Source organism: Neolamprologus multifasciatus, chromosome 14 (genome assembly GCF_963576455.1).
Source record: "Neolamprologus multifasciatus chromosome 14, fNeoMul1.2, whole genome shotgun sequence".
NCBI classification, from domain to species: domain Eukaryota; kingdom Metazoa; phylum Chordata; class Actinopteri; order Cichliformes; family Cichlidae; genus Neolamprologus; species Neolamprologus multifasciatus.
The window spans coordinates 24,315,519-24,335,267 of NC_140452.1; the positions used below are offsets into that span (position 1 = coordinate 24,315,519).

A 19,749-nucleotide genomic window follows, 5' to 3' on the forward strand; every position below is an offset into this window, starting at 1 on the left:
GTTCTAGGCTAACCAGTGTGGGTTTTATGTGTTTTGGTGGAATTTCAAGGAAAGGATAAACCAACAAGTATGCATACTGGCAGTGAGAGGGGATGTAGCAGCCCAAGGCTGAAGAGCACCTCTGTGTTATTCTATTTGTACTCATATGGTAACTGCTGTGTTGTTAGGACCAGTCACTGAAAGCTACGTATATGAGCTAATTATCTGGCCTTATGTTAGCTGTTAGTGAAAAAAAATGTTTTCAGAAGGCAAAATAGTTCCAGATTCACAGTAATGTTAATCTGATGTTATCAGAGAATAGCAAATTGGACATCAGTGTTCAAGTGTGAGATGCTTTCATCACACATTACATCCATTTACAAAATATACAAGAGGTTAGTTGGCACATACTCCCTGCAGAGGATGAGCCACAGAGTTGTGTAAGAAGACGTGTGAATTTAGGCAAAAAAAAGTAAAACAAAAAACAAAAAAAAACTAACCCCATAACAAACAAAGAACATGAACACAGAAAAAGGTCTAGTTCCGCTTTTCTATTAGATATGCATCTTGCATGTGTGGATCTATGCTAAGCCGGCAGCATGAACAGTCACAAAACCCTGTGTACAGATATGATGCGCTCTATCTGACACGTGTGTTTAATGTTCTGCAGGTGAACAAGAAGTACTTATAAAATAGTTTTTTAGCTTTACATGTGTTCAAAGTGAGTACGCAGTCGTGAGTACTCAATAGCAGAAATCGTTGCACGCATGCGTAGATGTTAGTTTATAGTTGTGCATCATGTCACACTTATTTGTAACCCTTTGAGACAAAATTAAACGTAGGCTGGAGTGAGAGGCTGCATCCTGTGGAAATGGAAATCAAGCAAAAATAATTTGTGTGGCAGGAAAATTTATGTAAACATATAAACACATAAAATGATACAAGGAAAAGCACCCCACTCCACCCATACATATGCTTTTATATCCTTGTGCACATCTTGGGCTACGTTCACACTGCAGGTCTTAATGCTCAATCCGATTTTTTGATCAAATTCGATTTTTTTGTCTGCTTGTTCACACTACAAATAAAATGTGACAGCAAACGTGCTCCTGTGTGAACCCTCAAAGCGGCTAGCATGCGCAAAAGAAACGTCACACACAACACGCTCTGTTCAGACCCAGACCAAACAGTATTGTTTGACTGATGGCCCTTAATATAAAGACTTGTTTCGGCCTTTACGTTCCCCAATTTTACTTTAAGTTATTTACATGTGGCCTAATAATGATCCTTATTGCAGTTTTAGAGAGGATCCTCTCTAAAACTCTAAATAAAATGTTCACGTTGTCTTACCAACAGTTTCACTAACATCTACAGGAAGGACAGGAAGCTTTCGCGATGTCTTCACGGGCGATCTCTGGCGCTGATAATTGGCGTTTGTCTTGTGTCGGTGACGTAAAAGACGGATTTAATGCGACATCACCATTTAAACAGCAGTCGCTTTCTAAAACGTCAGCTATGTATCGAATTCAGTACCACATACGAAAGTGACCCAGATCGGATTTGTTAATATCGGATTTGTGCTGTTCACACTGTCATACCATGATCGGATATGGGTCACATAGGGTCAAAAAAGTCGGATTTGATGCGCTTTGGAGTGAGAACGTAGCCTTATTGACATAATGCTTTCCATAGCTGCTTACCCTAAACCTAACCATAACCTCATTGTAACCCTGACACTAAACCACATTTCAAGTCTCAAAAATGCCTTCAAACTCATCACAATGACGGTAATACCCGTCCACACACACACACACACACACACACACACACACACACACACACACACACGAAAAGCAACAAAACAATCTAAGTGAGAAGTGACAGACCCAATTCTGTCCTAAGGATATCCGGGGGTAGCTCATGTATGACTCATGCTGGATGTTTAGCATTAATCACCATTAATTAAATTGTCATCGTTGTTACTTTAGCACTTTGATTACCTACAGATTATATTCAGACAGTGAAATCTATAAATATATGACAGCCCACTGAAATGTGTTCAGTGGATTGTTGGAGTGGAACTGAAAAAAAAAGTACCTCAAACATGAAGTACAAAGGTGTCTAAATATAACAATAATCCTTTTGTGTTAACTAGAAGAGTCCAAACCAAAGTTCTTTCTAGATAAAGGCGTTTACGTTCCGGATCAGCAAAGATAACCCTGATATGAGATGAGAACAGACGGATGGATAAATAAATAAAAGTAAAATTAATTAAAATAAAGACTGTTTTAAAGTGTGTGCAAAACTGGGAAAAGTGTGATTTGTTTTGCTAATGCAGTTAACTGCAGAAAGTGTCGGTCATTTAGCTGCCATGAACATGTATTCAGATTAATGATGAAACTCTGCTCAAGTATAGAACCTGAACTCTGTGATCGACTAAAAACATGGATGAATGCGGGACACCACAGGGGGGCAGCAGAAACTATAATCAGGAGCTTGAACGCTTTGTTTGTTAAAATTTGAACTGATCTGATCTTTCTACAATGTTATCTTTGTTGAAAACAGACATTTGTTAACAACATTTGCTATCTTCATCTTTCTCATCTGACATCTTACGTGTGGAAGGATGCAGCGCATTCCATTCCATTGTTATACCACCACTAGGGGGAGCCAAAGTAGGAGCTCTTTGCCTCCAATTTTACATTGACTGACTTCAAAGGGGCAGTTTGTTGCAGTGTGGTCTCAATTCTGTATTTTCTCATTTTTAAAACTGAAACACTGAAGCCTTTTTTATTGAAAACGATTATAATAAAAACGGACATGATTCAGTTACAATAACAATTTTAATCATTCTTTTGAAGTTTGTGATTGACAAGCAACACAATAAATATTTTCCTTTAAATTATGGTAAAAATATTATTTGGAATTCATTTGGTCATTGAAGTTGTGTATTGATAATATTTATTGTAATTGATAATACTGTAACAACCCTTGTTATTGACAGTGCCTTACTGTAAACTCATCTGTCAGGTGTTCAAAGTTTTGTAACTTTCAGGTTTTATACTTTTTAACTCAGTTTTCAGGTTTTGTCATATCTGGCTGTGTGGCAAGCAGGATGTGGACCCAAACATCAAAAGAAAATCAGCTTTAATGCTGAACTCAATGCAAAAATAACAAGACAGAGGGGAAATAAAATTAAATTAATTTTTTTTAAATAAAACATGTCACCAAATACAAAGCAGTAATTAAGTAAACAAAAACAACAGACTAACATACAAACTTAACACAATGGGGAGACTTGACAGTAACAGGAGGCTAAATAGAATAAACAATAAAATACTAATAGCAAAACATGCTCTAACTGAAACAAGAAATTAAGGCTCAAGACATTAAGGTGATATCAAATACAATAATAAATTAAATTGAAACCTCTGGGTCCAAAACCCAGAATCAGGTTTATTTAAATAGCACTAAATCACATCAAGTCACCTCAAGGTAAAAACCCTGCTGTATCCTTGGCAAGCAAGCAAGCACTTTGTGAGAGTGGGAAGGAAAAACTGCCTTTTAACAGGAAGAAAACTCAGCAGAGCACCTCTCAGGGAGGGACAGCCATCTGAAGCGACCATTTGGGGGTAGAGGGGAAGGAGAAGATAATTCTTAAACCCATAACAAACTGGATTGATCCTACTTGTGATCCCAATCAGCTTGTAACCTTGCAGCTGCTGCCTGTGACCTCTTTCATCATGGCTGCTTTAAAATGATGTTAGTGCCTCCTCTTTTCTTCTTGGAACACAAAATCTTCCTTTCTTTTGGATTCCAGTTTATCTCACTGGTTAGGATTGGGGTTATGTGTGCATATTGATGATGTGCAGCAGCCTGGTTTTGAATTCAATCTGGGGCCCTTTGCTGTGTGTCTCCTCCTCCTCTCTTTCTTATCTACTCTTGACTGCTGAACTGTCAAATATAGACAGAAAACCCCCAAAATAAATGTTTTAAAACAAAAATCTTCCTTTCTTTCCGCAAAACAGTGTGTGCTACGATGTAAAGGTCCGCTGAAGTTGGCCCCATAACGCTTCACAATGACCAATCAACCTTAATTGTAGCCTGAAAGTACCACAGCACCACCTTTGCCAGTTTAAGCGCCCTGGGTGATTCCCAATGAGGCCTTAATCCCCTCCCTCTCAATTTAGGCTCCTGTTCTGTGAACTCTCTCATTCAGAGTTGTGACATGCATTTGCTAAAATGGGGACGAGAGCTGGCCTCGATGGGGTTATTTTAGGAGTCCTAAAATGCGTGGGACGTGTTGCATCACTCTGGAAGGAGTTTAAGCTGAGATTCCTCTACAGAAGCTCCATCACTATTATTCTATCACTGTTTAGTTATTAATGCTGTAAATATAAACATGTTTACGCCATGCCCATTCATAGTGATGGCAATGAGCACATAGTGAGGAATGTTCTACTTTATGTTGCCTCATGTTGTAGTTTCACCATTGATTCAGGATTATCTGTGAACCAGCGTGTTGCAAGTTAAAAACTCAGACTTCGCCGTGTCTCGCTCTGGTTTCACATATCTGCTGAACTGAAACAAGATTTTGAAATTGGAACTGTGCACTGCTCTTTATTTGATTTAAACCATCATTGGTGTAAACGTGTCATGTGACAAAAATGTCCAAATGTCATTTTTTCTTCTTTTTTTTCTTCTTCTTTTTTTTTTTTTGTCCTTGGCCCTTTCCAAACTCCTCCCTAATTCTGTAGTGCTGTCAGAGGCTTCCCTGGGATTTGCAAGTGGTATGAGTCACAATAACCATTTAAAAGGCTTTCTCATTAACCAGAACTTCCATCTCCACATGCTTAAACTAGGCCACTGCAATTCACTGCAGCGTTAATTCTGTGAAATGCATGTCATGCTGCTCTCCTGCTGTGTTCTGGTCTTGCTTGTGCCCGGTCCAGGTTTTACGGCACCCACATTTACACCGAAGGAAGAAAGTACTCCTACACCAGAACCACAGGCTGACTTGAAGCTGGCCACAGTAAGTGTATAATTGCACGAGCTCCTTTTACAAATGTTTTCAGAGTGGACTGCATGTGAATTGATGTCTTGTACGATGCAAAGTCATGCTAAATTGTCAGTGATTTTACTGCAGGGTTAAAGAATTTGGAAGGATGCATTATTTCCTGTGCGTATTTTAGGATATTTTCTTTTATTACATTTGTTTTTATGTGGGTGGAGGGTGGAGGTACACAACTGCACTGCCCTCTCAGCCCTTGATGCTGTTATATTATATCCTTTAAAAGATTTGCTTGGTATCCCCATTTTCACATTCTTCATCCCAATTTAATTCCTTACATCTATTTTTTTGTCTTTTCCTTTGAAGCAAGTTGCTTGTCTTTGTTCCATCTTGTGCCGGCTTTTTATGTAAGTGTAATTGATAGTTGATGCTGAAAATAAGGGCATTTATGTTGAAGCCATGATAGATCAGTCAGACTTTTTATAGCAGTTCATAATCTGTAATGCGTGTTGTGATATAAGAATAACTTTTCGCAGTAACTAGGTTAAAATTAAGAATTCTACATCCAAAATTCTGACTTTAGCTAATTAAATTACTCAACTATTCAGTCAGTTTACGCCAACCACATTTTTCTTAATGATTAATTATTGGAATTAATAAACGTTTGATTTTATATATTTCTGTTGCATTTTATTTAAAATGATTGCTTTCTGTTTATTAAAGGTGCAGAATCTGTTTTTTTGTAGAGTGAATCAAACCCTCTTCAGTGCAAAATGCTATCTGATGTGATCTGATCTTAAATCTACTTTAAGGACTATCTCCAGCACTATTACCACCTACAAAATGATCCTCTGGGGCGCATGAAACGAAGCGGCCCCTCTTTTACCTCCAAGGTGAAAGACATGCAAATTTTCTTTGGGCTGAATGTGTCGGGAAGACTGGACTCGGATACCCTGGAGGTGATGAGGAGTCCTCGATGTGGCGTTCCAGACGTGGAGGAGTACAGCCACACCCAGAGGACGCGCTGGAATAAGAATGTCATCACCTACAGGTATTTACTGTGGTCTTCACTGATGCTTAATGATCATGCATAATGAAAACTATCTGGAAATGAATGTTATATAGTGGGCATGTCTAACCTTGAATGAACTCAGGGGGGAAATAAAAAAAACAAAACTGTCTGGCTGTCTTCACCAAACCTCAGAAATATGTGAGGATCATTTTAAGAAGACAATAAACCCTTTGGCAGAAACGGAGAATAGCCACTGTCACAAATCCTTATGGCTTTTGGTTTGGGACTTCTGGCTTTGAGAGTTACTGTGGGCTTGTTATAGTGCCAAGCTGACCATACATGCTTTAACTTATGTAACACTGTCTGAGACATCCTTATACATTCCTGTGCAGATTCATTTTGAGGCATGCCTGCTGGATTACATACTGAGTAAATGTATAATTAAAGAGTAACAAAGAAAGACAAGTGTTTTTGTTGTTATTAAAAAAGAGACTTTATTCAAGTTAGTATCATGTTTTGGTACCACAGAAATGTTTATTTCACAAAACCTTGCAGGAATAACCTAACTGTGGCATGGCTCTCTCTTTAAAACAGTGAGAAAGGGCATTGGCTTTAGTGGATGACTGCACCTCCTGAGTGCCCTTCTCTTGACTCTTTAACAGGATGTTTACACAATAACTACACAATGTATGAAACTTGGTGAGGAGTTGGATGGAGAAAAAGGGAGACCATTCATTTTTGCTGCAGATCTGGATCACATTCAAAAGTTATGAAATAGAGAATTGGCCTAGAAAGATGGTGCTCTCTACAATACATTTGTATTGCGTGTGCAGTTTGATATTAATCAGCATGTGTTGCTCTTGTAGCATTGGCAGGTACACCAGAGATTTGCCTCGCAGCACTGTGGACTCTTTGATAGAGTCAGCTTTCAGCGTCTGGGCCAGAGCCAGCAGTCTGACGTTTGTCAGGTCAAACACTCGCAGTGCTGACATCATGGTGGAGTTTGCGAGCTATGGTGGGTTTGTATTTTGTTCTACACGGTGCAGTCATGGAATATAACAGAAAGAAAAGAAATTCTCAGCAGCTCTCATCCTATTATCTTATGCAAATATAACAGAGCAGCAATTGTACACATAGGAAACTGCAGTAGTAATTTCATTGTTAACCAAGGTAGCGTCATCATGCACTGGCTGCTAAACTCAACTGACTCATTCAAATGAGGTGAAGAGAAGCCTATAATTTTCTTTTGGCATGAAAGAAAATGGTTTTCTCTTTAGTTTCTGTTTCGTGTTTGGCCTGGATTGTATCATTTAGCACACGGTGACTTGTTTCCATTTGACGGGCCTGGAAGGACACTGGCTCATGCTTTCGGTCCGGGGTCAGGAATCGGAGGGGACACACACTTTGATGATGCTGAGCGCTGGACAGTAGGAGAAACAGGTGCTGAACCAATCAAACTAGAAATAAAATAGGAAAAAAGAATGATGGAAATCAATCACATCTTTACGAAGGCGCTTCTCTTTTTGCTGTTTCAGGTTTTAATCTGTTTGTAGTGGCAGCTCACGAGTTTGGTCATGCTTTGGGTCTGAAGCATTCCAGAAACCGAGAGTCACTGATGTTTCCAAACTACAAACCCTTCCGCTCAGAAAACCTGTTATCCAGTGAAGATGTAGCCAGCATCAAAGCACTTTACAGTAAAGACTTTTGATATATTCCTGAGTAATCCTCAAATTCAAATGCAGTTTTTGTGTGAAATAATTTTCCCAATTAACATATCTATATTTGCCTGTGTTAGGTCCTATCAGAGGTCATCTAAATAATCTTCTGACAAACTTTCATCGTAACAACTGGTTGTCTAGCGTACTATTCCCTCGACTCATGCGGGACAAATGTGCAGCAGACTTGACCTTTGATGCAGTTTCCACTCTCGGGGATTCCACCTTCTTCTTTAGAGATAGGCATGTTGATGACTAATTTGCTTGAAGCTGTCCGTACTCTTTAGTCAAATCATCACAGCACCATTAGAAGATTTAAAAATACTATTTAAAACATGAAACATTGTATTTTTTTAAATAAATTAACTAACAATATTTCCTCATGCCAGGTATCTCTGGATTAAGCATAATCATGAGGATGACATCAAGGAGGGTCCCATCTCAAACTTTATGCCCAAGATTGAAACCAGCATTGATGCTGCCTTCTGGGTACCTCGCAGATCCACTGCTTACCTTATTCATGGTAACCACACAGTGTCACAGTTTTCAATATATCTTGGGCTCTGTTGTGCCCTACCCCATAATTCTATGTAGTGCTCCCAAATAGCTTTCCTACTGCAGAAACCTTAGAATTGATAGTAATAACTATACACCTTTATATGCTCCTTCCTATGTGGAGTCCCTCAAGGTTCAATCCTTGAGCCACTTCTGAATTAATTATATATGTTACCTCTGGCTCCTACCATTGCTTTCCTGAGTGCACTGTAAATCTCTGTTAAGCCTAACATCCTTGCTAAACTTCGATTGCTTTTCTGGGAATTTCTGAATACATTTCAGAAATTTGAATAATTACTTAAAAAGCCCTACAGTGCAGCTCCTGCTTATGCAGCAGATGCTATGAGACCTTATCTGATCTGGGCATTTTGACATTCTTACTTTAAATCCAGAAGTGACCACACTTTTGAGGTTGTAGCACCTTTTCAGTTTGACTGAGGTTTTCTTAAACTGTTATAAACTCGTTTTTCTAGATGTTTCCATAACCTTTCTCACATTCTTTCTCACAGTCTGTGCATGTATGAACAAATGTAAGAATGTAAGCTTGACTGTGTGCTTGGATGGTGGGATAAGTGCATTTTCTTTATGTATGTTTTTGTGCACAAAGTACTTTTTAAATGTGATTTAAAGTTATTATTATTATTATTAATAATAATAATAATAATAATAATAATAATAATAATACTAATAATAATAATAATAATAATAATAATAACTTTAAATCACACTTAAAAAGTACTTTGTGCACAAAAACATACATAAAGAAAGTGCACATATCCCACCAAAAATTCTGATGATTGAATCATTTTGACATTTTATTATTGTCAAACAAAAAAAATTCAGGTTTTTATTTGCATCTTTATGTGTAAAGCATATGTATATTAATAAACAAATAATGCATATTTATAAGGATACTCTTTTCTTGGACAGACTCCATGTTCTGGACGGTGAAAGGCTCTCTTGTGAAGGGAAAGCCCAGAGCACTAAGTCACTTTGGGTTTCCAGTCTGGGTTCAGGATGTAGATGCAGCAGTGCACATCGCCAAAACAGGACGAACTCTCTTCTTTATGCATGATATTTACTGGAGGTAAGACAATAAATGGATGGCACGTATCTGATAAAGATCAAGTAAATGTTTCCCCCAGTACAATTAAAACTTTTATTTGCACGCAGCTTCACACATTAGGGCATTTTACTTTGCTGAGCTTGATTATTTGATGTGATTTAACTCAACTGCTTTTGCTCCACAGGATTATATTATCATGCCTTGGGCCATTTCTTTGTTTTTCTTTTATGAGTTTGGGGAAGAAGAGACTTGATGAATGCATGTATGCGGGAACAGCAAATTAAATTAAATCAAATTATACTCTTCTTCTCCTATTTTAGCCACAGTAAAGTGCTGTTTAAAGACTGTGCGGTATTAATGCAGGGACAAATGACAAAGCAGATGTCAATATGGACTTTTAAAAAGTTGGGCTCAGATATGACTAAAGGATTCCCTCTGTCATTTGGACCTCACAGAGAGAGAGGAAAAGGTTCACAGTACACAAGTTACATATTTAGTCCAATCTTTGAACGACAAACAGATGATTGTGAGTCACGAGTTCTAACAGGGTTACATTACTTGCAGTTACAACGAAAACAGAAAGGTTATGGATTTTGGTTACCCAAGGTTCATCAGCGAGGGCTTTCCTGGACTCAACAGCACAATAAATGCAGCTCTTCATAAAGATGGTGAGGAAAATATTACACCCCACCAAGTGCATACTTTTTGTTTGATTAAATCTTTCTTTATGCTGTAACTAATTAACATACATATCAACAGTCCTCAAACTAGGTGATAATCTTGTCTGATTGTTTAGGATGTAGGTTTGGCTGTGTTTTAATGGCTTTTGCAAGTTGCATTATCATTGGTGGCAAAGGAATGCTCGTTTAAATTCAATACCAGCTCTGTGGAGTTCAGTCTGAGCAGAGCATGTGGTTCCCCACTTAGATTTAAATGCTATAATTTACCACTTAAAATGCTTGGTACGATATACTACAATTTTTCTGTATGATATATATGAGACACTCATTGTGTAAATCATTGACATCAACATCAACAAACTGGAGGAAGGAAATCTAGAAAATCTAACATGAAAAAGTAGAAATGCAGTATGTAAATTATTTCATTTGCATATTAAAAATCTTATTTTGTTTTTGTTGTTTTTTGTTTTTTTCTCATCTTAGGCTTCATCTACTTCTTTGTGGGACCACAAGTCTACAAATACGACTACACGCAGAAACTTGTTGTAGGAGTTGAGAAAGCAAATTCCTGGCTTGGTTGTTAAAATACTGTCTGAAATCCATGCAACAATGATATTAGCTAAATTAAAGAGGGCAAATGGAAACACATTGTACTTCTCAGTTTTTAGTGGAATTATATTTATCAGTAGTCATGTCATGTCAAAATAAAGAATTACAATTGAAAACTTGCTATTAGATTTTTGTAGTTTTTCTATGTCAAATCATATTTTCTAATCATGCCTTTGCTGATCATCTTATGAAGTTTGTTTGATTTATAGATGTAAAGAAATCAACATGAGGTATAGACGCATATAAACATGAGACAGTGTACATTAAGTTTTTCTCCTACCTGACTGAGCAAGAAAAAAATGCAGTTTTCTATGCTATGGAACAAACCGTACATATGATTATCGCCATTATAGACAGAAAAGCCAGACATATGTAGACATTTCATTGTGAGGTTATAACCACAAAACCTCTCGGGGCAAATATACCCAGCTTTAACAGCCATCACAGAGCACTTTGGGGCCATGTGATTGCAAAACAAGCTCAGGAATACTCCCATATAAAAAATGTGAAGCGTGGTTGAAATGTGCATTTAAAACATGGATTTGTTGTGGATACCCGTTTTGGGCTCTCTGATGTTGGTGGAAATCTTGTGGACTCTACCCATTGACAAAGATCAGCAGAGGCTTGAGGATGTGGAGCTGGCTGAGGTTTGTGAATGGATGAAAGGCTTACGAACTTTGTGTAAAAACCATATAAATTTGAATTGTTGTTTCAGTTAGAAATGTTGGAGATAATGTTTGTAGAACCTTTAATGTAAGACTGTGAAGACTGCAATGGCTTCAATTAAAATGGTAGAATTATGAGTGTATTTCGTTTATTTAAACTAGTAGTGCTACAGTTCAGTGTGTGTGTTTTCTTGCTATTAAGCATATGATACATTCACTAAATTTTTATTTGAAGCATCCTGCATTTTTTTTCCTTTCACTTGTTTTGAAGTTTATGTGTAAGCATCTGAAAAAAACCTGAATTGAACCAACATCTGTGATACAGTTTCTTTTCCTTTTTAAACTCGCTTGCTCTCTCGTTTCAGCTGTTACAATAATAAGCAGGAGGGAATCTTCCTTATCTTTGCTAGACTGACATATTTAACATATTTTATTAGGTGTTTAAGAAAGAGAAATAATTAAATATGTTTTATATTACATGTAAAAATCTATTAATAAAATCCAGCTTTACATTTTACACACCTCGTCCTAAGCGTCCAGATCTCAACTCTTCATCTCAACAGGATTACCTCAAGAGGTTTTACAGTCTGAATCTGGGAGACCACAGGCCTCCAGTAAGAAGTGTGAGGTCTGCATCCACCATGGAGGAGAAGATCCGAGAAATGCAAAACTTCTTTGGACTGAAGGAAACAGGAAATATGGACCCTCACACCCTGAATGTGATGAAGGAAGCAAGGTGTGGAGTTCCAGATGTGGACAACTTCGGCTTTTACCCTAATAGACCTAAATGGAAGAACCACATCATCACATACACGTGAGATTGCATTTTCCATGTTTCCCAGATTTCACAGTAATCTACCGTTATTTGTGAATATAGTCAAATGGCATAAAAGAATAAAAAGTCTGAGAGAAAATATTAACAAGTGTAGTGTACAATCTTACAATATTGTACTATTATTTTAAGTTAAGTTTATTAGTTACTTGACTTCCACATTTAGTTTGTTGAAGCATGTATAGAAAGGGAGTTTCTGAATAGTTCTGTACTGCAAAGACTCATTGGAACATGAAGTTTTCTTATTGGTTATTTTTCATTTTGCTGGGTTTAGACTTCCTTGTTGTGAATGTATGATGTGGTTTACAGCATAATTCCAGCAACTGTGTGGTGTAATAAGAGGTAAAACTGATATGTATGTAATAAGAATGAATAAGAATGTGAATTCTGGATATGAAGGTTTGAATATGCAGATCGAAGGCCCTGAATAGCACGAGGAATGTTCTTTTTATAGATATAAATCTAAAGCCAATAAATTGTTGATGGCAATAGCATGAAATATAGTAGGAACGATAAATAATGCTATAATAGCAACGATTAACACTATTATACTGTAGAGTTTACATTCCACTTTTGCAATTAGAAAATAATCTTGTAAATTGCTTAAAATTTCTTTTGACCACCAGAGGATATGCTAGTATTTGTAGCAACATATGTTGAAACATGTTGTTCCTGATGCCTCATGTTTTTCTCAATCGCTGGCATGCAGGATTGCCAGATACACTCCAGACATGAAGAAAGAGGATGTGGAAAAGTCTGTTCGTTCAGCCTTGAAGATGTGGAGCGATGCAACCCCGCTGAAGTTCATCAAACTCAACCATCGAAAAGCTGATATTGTCTTCTCTTTTTCTCGCAGAAGTAATTCTGAAAACGTGTCTAAGGACTTTTAATCGTGAATTTTAATTATGATTAATAAAAATCAGATCCTGTGTTTTCCTGTAGCTCATGGAGATTTCTTTCCCTTCGATGGACCTGGGGGCGTGTTGGCTCATGCCTTCATGCCAGGAATGGGGATGGGTGGAGATGTGCACTTTGATGAGGATGAAACATGGACGGCAGGGACTCAAGGTTTGTCAGTCAAAACATGAATGCAGTTTGAAAGCCCAAAGATGACACTAGGCAAAAATTGGGAATTAAATACATATTCTGAGCCAGACAGAAGCATTCCAGCAGTTTGTAATGAAATAATAACAACGATTTGCAACTGTGTTTCAGGTTACAGCCTGTTGAGTGTTGCAGCTCATGAACTTGGCCACTCACTTGGTTTGACTCACTCTAGAGACCCCTCTGCTATCATGTACCCCAATTACAGACATCAGAGCAATGCCAAGTACTCGCTCTCTAACGATGATGTGATGGGTATCCAAACTCTGTATGGTAAAGAACAAAACATAAAACATTTGAAATATTGAATTCATAAATCATTAAACACTGAAATAAAATTCTCAGAGCGTATTATATATTATATACAATGTTTTCTATGTGACTATTTCACAGGTAGGCCCAACAAAAAGTTGGAAACCCAGGTGGCTTCAAAAAAATGTGACCCAACGTTTCCCCAACTTTTTGATGCAGTAACACTGATTGAAAATGAGATTTGTTTCTTTAAAAACAGGTACAATGTATTGCTACTTAAAGGTGCACAACATCTTAAATAACCTCTCAATAGCAACTCACTTTTCTTGTTTCATTGCAGACACATGTGGATGAGAACAACAAGGACAACTTATTGGAATCGTTTAACACAAGGCCACATTACCACATATTTACCCAGCATCAGTTCTCAGATTGATGCCGCTTATGACATCCCAGCCAAAGGCGTGGCGTACATATTCACCGGTAGAGTAATGGGCAGCCTGCAAAGCATCACTTAGACCTTGTCAGCATGACAAGGCTTGATTTCCAGTAGCAGAACACGCAAATTACAGACTTGTGCAACATAAGTGTTGCAGTTCATGCAAGAGGCTCATTGAGTTTGGCAGGGATTGTGGTACGTTGCTGTTTTTCATAGTGTCCCTAAATCCAGTGACATGGCTGTGTTTTTCCAGGTCATAAGTACTGGGTGGTTGAACAGCTTAAGATGAAAAGTCGCGCTGGCTCCATTTACGAGTACGGCTTCTCTTCCAGAGTCAGGCGGGTTGATGCTGCTGTGCATGTCAGCGAATATGGGAAAACAATGTTCTTCGTAGGAGAGTTTTATTACAGGTAACTTTTTAAAGTGCCACTTTACAGTTAAGAATTGTTCTCTGTTCTGATTTATATTTTAACATGATGAAAGTCACAGGACAACCTGACCTGTATATGGCTGATTATAGCTGGAGCTAAACTGACCCCAACCTCATTGTTATTTCTGCCATTAATCGATAAGTTGTTTGGTCTGTAAATATCACACACTAGCGTAAATCACTAAGCTTCTGTCTAGTCTAAATTGAACTACATTCAGTTTACTAAAATATAAGCAAAAAGAAGCAACAAATATAATCAGCATATAATAATCAACGGTTAATTCTGGCATTAAGTAAATTATGTTTTTGCTTTAAATGTCATTGACATTGCCACACTAAAAAATGTTTTTTATATATTTCAACTTTATATATTTGAATGATCAGGTATGATGAGCACAATAGGAGAATGGACCCTGGCTTCCCCAGACTCATCCGAAACGATTGGTCTGGAGTCCCCAGAAGGGTTGATGCTGCATTTAAGTTACAAGGTAAAAAAAAAAAAAAAAGGAAAAAAGACTCAGGAACTTCAAAATGTGGACCTTAGCAGCCAGCTGCAAATAGAGTACAACTGAAATAGAAGTTGTAATTTCTTTTTTCATTTTTTTAAAACCGAGTTTAGGTTTAGGTAGTAGACGGGTGGAGTTTACCACACCAAACACACTTTGATACTTAAAACACCATCTAGTTTCAGGAACGATATAAATTTGACAAGTAGAAATAGAATACTATTCAGAGGCACATGCCAGACCATATATGTGGAAATGACATGTGTGAAACATTTTAGATTTCAGATTTAAAAGGTTAAACTCCAACCATCCAACCATTTTCTTAACCATTTACCCAGCTCACATCCAATCACACTCCACTCTCTCACACTTAAAGGATTTACAGGAGCCACGTCTCACGCTCTGTTTTACTTACTGTTTCATTCTCACTTAACATTTGGGTGGATTTTGGCACCAAAGCTCTGTATGCTTTAGAGGGGGGTAAATCATAGTGTGGGCTGAGATACATCTGTTTTTGTATGATTTTCTTTTCACAGGTAGCATCTTTCTCCTCTGTGGAACAAAATCCTACCAGTATGACTTCAGACAAAAACAAGTGGTGAATGTAATTCCAGGAAAGTCTTGGCTGGGATGCTGAATTGAAACAGACGTGAGAAAGACAGCGAGAATTCCTCAGTTATAAAATTACAAAAAACCCTCTGAATATGTTAAGTTAAGATAACCATGTAGCGGTAAAATAGTTGTGCTACATTTTTTAAGCATATGTGTACTTGTATGTAAATTATACTAACCCTATCTCTGATTATACTAATCCTGTGTCTCATTCGTTCCTGTTGTACATTGGTAGTAATACTTCTTAATCTGTGCATGAATATACTAAGTACTTATACTGTGAGAGTCAAATGTAAGGTGTACATTTTTTTCAGTACTCTACACGTATTCAAACCCATGTACTCAAATCTTCTTTCAAAATGTACATCCAGTTAAATTACACCTTCAGGAAACCTCTCTAAAAAGCTTACCAGTGAACTCAGCAGGATGTTTGTTATTAAACTCACCTCAATAAAACAGAATTTTTGTGACGTGCCCCACGACTATCATTGCAATGCTGGAATCTTACATATTCTTATTAGTAAAAACAATATGCAAATACCCCAAAAAGTGCAGGGGAAAGGCTTTTGTTCTAAATTGCTCTTAAGGTTTTTTGCAAATGACAGCCTCTCAATGCACACTAGTGACACTCACACTACATTAAACATTATTGTATTAATTAAAACACAAAAATATTGATTGAATGTTCAATATCAAAACACAAAAATGTTGGCAAATGCATTATTTTTTCTTGATAGAGTGGTTTATGCTTTAATTTGTTGGTTTTGGAAACATAAGCCTCATTTAATTGGATGCTCCCACTTGCAGCAGCTTTAGCACACTGTACCTATACCCCCCTCCCAAAAAATAGACAAACTAAAGAGGAAATTTGGGATAAAACTATTTAAGCGTCTCCCTCAAAATGACAACATCAGCACAAAAACATGATCTAAACAACCTTTTTTAGCAGGAAGGTAAAACGGATCATAACAGCTCTTCCTGCTGTGTTATCAGAGGGGCTGCTCAAATCCTCTTTTTTCTCCACTGTGGTAGCTTTTCTTTTTTTACTTTGCGTTCTTATTGATGTTTTATCAGAACAATATGCACCTCAGGCTGTTGTGGCTGCCCTTTTAAGAGGATAATGGATAGCAGGCAGAAAAGAAGATGTCTCTGTTTTTGAATAGTACTGCTGGGCTGTCTCATGGAGTGTTTACCATAGTGCCTGAAGATTATCCTTGAAGGCAAAAACATTAGCAAAGTAATGTGATGTAAAAATGGGTTTTATACATTTATTATAAAATAAATCTGTCATGATCAGTCTGGCCGGACTCAAACGGAGGACTCAGGAAGGAAAGTTCAGTGAGTTTATTTACAGTGTTGGTGCAGATAGTGCTATATGGTGTTTTTGAAGTGCTCAGTTCAAAAGTGCCAATATGTACAAAATCCAATAGAAGGAAGGTTCTGTGAATCCAGGTCCCCGATCCTCTGACCCCAACAGAAACTCCACCAAGTAACAAACACTGTCTCTGAACTCCGCTGGGCTGTTGTAGGCACAGAAAGAAAGACGGTGGAGAAACACAGGACATTATAGTAATCATATAAAAAAAATCATCTTCCATTTCTTCCTGTGTAAATTGTCTCAGCTCATTGTTGTGATGTCTTAAATGTGACGCGTCGCCTTTTTCATCTCACATCTTCACTCATTAATCAATATTTCAGTTACTTAGAATTTTATATTGTACAGAAATATGACGTGGACAGGCAAAGCTGACAAAGCCGTTGTAATGATAATACAGTGACTTCAGAGTCACTCAGTAAACTTCTACTTCACATCACTCTTATCGATGTGGCACACTTGAAAACAAACAGTAGCTGCCCAAACTACAAATGTTCCCACTGAATATGAAACAGGTAAACAATGTTACAACAAACATGCAATCCTCTTCAAGGGCGGATGTTAGGAATTCATTTGGGAATGTATCTTTGTTATGGTGTTAGTGGGTTATAAGGGTGTTGATGCCAATCCCCTGGTTTATGGGATTATCTTTGGTGACACACACCTTTTCATAGAACCCGGAGGCTCACACAACTTCCGTCAACAGGGTCACAGAGAGGACGCTAAGTTTCAGAATATGTGATACATATAGTATTGTATAGTCTTGAGTCCCCACTCTTTTCTTTATATTTTGCTAGGGTAAATAGGAAACTGGTACAGTGATTGATTAAAACATATATATTTCACATATTTTATTCTTTACAAAAAAGACAAAAAGCACAATTTCATTGTACGTGTACAATGAGAATAAAGGGCTATTCTATTTATTCTATTCTATAAGGCAAAAACAGGATGTACAATTCTACAATTTCTACAGCTTCTCTGCCCTCTTTAGGTATGACAACATGCAACTAGCAGGACTGATATGAGTTGCATATATCAACATGCAGTGACACAGCAAAACATTGGGAAACAATTTAAGCTGCTGTGTTTTTTCTCGATCGTGTCTGAACTGTTACGTTGTGAAACGCTCACATGCTTTGCTCAGATGCTGCAATTTCGGAAATAAGACCACACAGTTTGTAAAGCCACATAAGACGAGCTCCAATAACGGAAGAAGCCTGAGTCACCGTTTTGAACATGGATATGGATAAATTAAGGATTTTATAGTTTAGTGTTTCATGTGTTTTGGTTGAGCCACAGAGCAAGAACAGGCCTAAGAAGTGATCCAGTACAAATGATACAACTCACAAGAGTAGGAGACCTTCAAATGGTTAGTCACCAAAAATTCTCCTCTGAGTTTTAGTTTTACTGCCAAAAGTCAAAATATCTGTTACTAAAATTTCTGACACTCCAGTGCAGTGGAAGTGTGTACCGTCAATTTCATTTATGCACAACAGCAAATCCCCACTCTCAGTTTGTCCTCTGATAATTGTCAAAAAGTTGTTCGATTTACAGTACGATCTATAAATTATGCAGACACACCACAAGGGAAATTTCATTCACTTCCACTGAATCAGGCACGTCTAAGGAAAAAATATATCTATATTTCACTTTGGTTAGATATCCTTGGTGTATGTACCCTTTAATTTGTAGAAAATATTTGGTTGTCTTAAAGAGAAAAAACTATTTAAAAAAAGATTAGAACTGCTTCTAAACAGATTTAAGAGAATGTTGACCATTTTATTGCAATTACGTTTTGATAAAAAACAGGCGGTAGTGCTGTTGTAATTTGGACAGGAAATGCTGATCATGTTAGATGTTCTAATTTCCAACAGTCAGGAATATTTAAACATGCAAGATGTCCTTGTAATTGGTGATTCATCATGCAAACATCAAATAAGTCTCGACCACACAAGCCATCATAAAGAATGGGTAAAGACATTATCTGAAAACTCAGCAGAGAGAAATACTGTTTGTGCACATCTCAGTCTAAAACAGCTACTGGAGCAGAATTTTGTAAGGAGTTCAAGTATGGTAGCCATCTCTAAACACAGTACCTTAAATAGAAGGTCATGCCATTCAAATTACTATAAATTTGAGTTACAGCAAGATGTTTCCTTGTCAGACACGAGGTGTATCATTGTTACAGCCTTCTTGGTAATCTATGTCAAAAAGCACTCACCTCTGACGTTTTAATCACAATAAGCTGCTGCCCCCCAAGAAATCCACTAATTATATTTCATAGTGGTAAAGTTTTTTCTCACCTACTTCCTTGACATGCTGGGAAAAAAAGAAGCAGGATACATTTTGAAAAGGTACAACCATTTGCACACCTGACAACTATTTTGTAACTATTTGCAGCGGCGTAGTAGTTTTAAATCAGCATATATTAAATGCCTCACATTTTACCTAAGACACTACATTAAAAAAAAAAGCACAGAAGCCAGAAAGAAAGATTTTCACAGTTGGAAAATAGTCATTTTCAAGATTTTCAAGATTCAACTAAACTAGATGATAAACGGGACAACAAAATGTAGCATGCCTAATGTTATTTAAAAAAGAAAAAGAAAAAAAGATTAAAACCAGAATATCATCACTCATACTGTGAAACACTTAAGGGGTGCAGTACAGTAGTAACAGATAAGTAACAATTTAAATAAAATAATGGAAAAGGTTTTTTTTTTCTAAGTGTAACGTTCGGATTTTATTTTGACGAGACGTACATGTACACCGGATATCCGGTAAAGTGCTCATCCGTCTTTGGTTCCAATACAATAGTGATGGGATTTCCGGCTCTTTTTAGAGATCCGGCTCTTCCGGCTCGGCTCACTAAAAAGAGCCGGCTCTTTCGGCTCCGAACCGGCT

The 19,749-nt window shown here is 37.3% G+C and overlaps 2 protein-coding genes across 2 annotated transcripts; both read left to right on the forward strand.

Annotated features, from left to right (window-relative positions):
* The first annotated feature begins 2,968 nt into the window (after positions 1 to 2,968).
* Positions 2,969 to 11,138, forward strand: mmp20b (matrix metallopeptidase 20b (enamelysin)). Its single transcript, XM_085130588.1, has 10 exons — positions 2,969 to 5,011; positions 5,803 to 6,041; positions 6,869 to 7,017; positions 7,317 to 7,442; positions 7,538 to 7,696; positions 7,798 to 7,960; positions 8,107 to 8,240; positions 9,203 to 9,359; positions 9,903 to 10,006; positions 10,502 to 11,138. Exons 1-10 carry the CDS (start codon positions 4,877 to 4,879, stop codon positions 10,600 to 10,602), a joined length of 1,467 nt encoding a protein of 488 aa, XP_084986714.1. The 5' UTR covers positions 2,969 to 4,876; the 3' UTR covers positions 10,603 to 11,138.
* A 22-nt stretch (positions 11,139 to 11,160) lies between these two features.
* Positions 11,161 to 16,096, forward strand: mmp20a (matrix metallopeptidase 20a (enamelysin)). Its single transcript, XM_085130591.1, has 10 exons — positions 11,161 to 11,274; positions 11,856 to 12,106; positions 12,834 to 12,982; positions 13,067 to 13,192; positions 13,340 to 13,501; positions 13,622 to 13,739; positions 13,821 to 13,963; positions 14,173 to 14,329; positions 14,734 to 14,837; positions 15,392 to 16,096. The coding sequence occupies exons 1-10, from the start codon at positions 11,164 to 11,166 to the stop codon at positions 15,490 to 15,492; spliced, it is 1,422 nt and encodes a 473-aa protein (XP_084986717.1). The 5' UTR covers positions 11,161 to 11,163; the 3' UTR covers positions 15,493 to 16,096.
* Positions 16,097 to 19,749: the final 3,653 nt, after the last annotated feature.

Bases quoted from the DNA above. Each gene is read 5' to 3' on its own strand.
- mmp20b (XM_085130588.1), top strand. From the start codon at position 4,877: ATGCATGTCATGCTGCTCTCCTGCTGTGTTCTGGTCTTGCTTGTGCCC. The intron at 7,018-7,316 runs GTGGGTTTGTAT...TGTATCATTTAG, and splicing joins GGTGGAGTTTGCGAGCTATG to CACACGGTGACTTGTTTCCA. The intron at 7,443-7,537 runs GTGCTGAACCAA...TTGCTGTTTCAG, and splicing joins CTGGACAGTAGGAGAAACAG to GTTTTAATCTGTTTGTAGTG.
- mmp20a (XM_085130591.1), top strand. From the start codon at position 11,164: ATGGATTTGTTGTGGATACCCGTTTTGGGCTCTCTGATGTTGGTGGAA. The intron at 12,983-13,066 runs GTAATTCTGAAA...GTTTTCCTGTAG, and splicing joins CTTCTCTTTTTCTCGCAGAA to CTCATGGAGATTTCTTTCCC. The intron at 13,740-13,820 runs GTACAATGTATT...GTTTCATTGCAG, and splicing joins ATTTGTTTCTTTAAAAACAG to ACACATGTGGATGAGAACAA.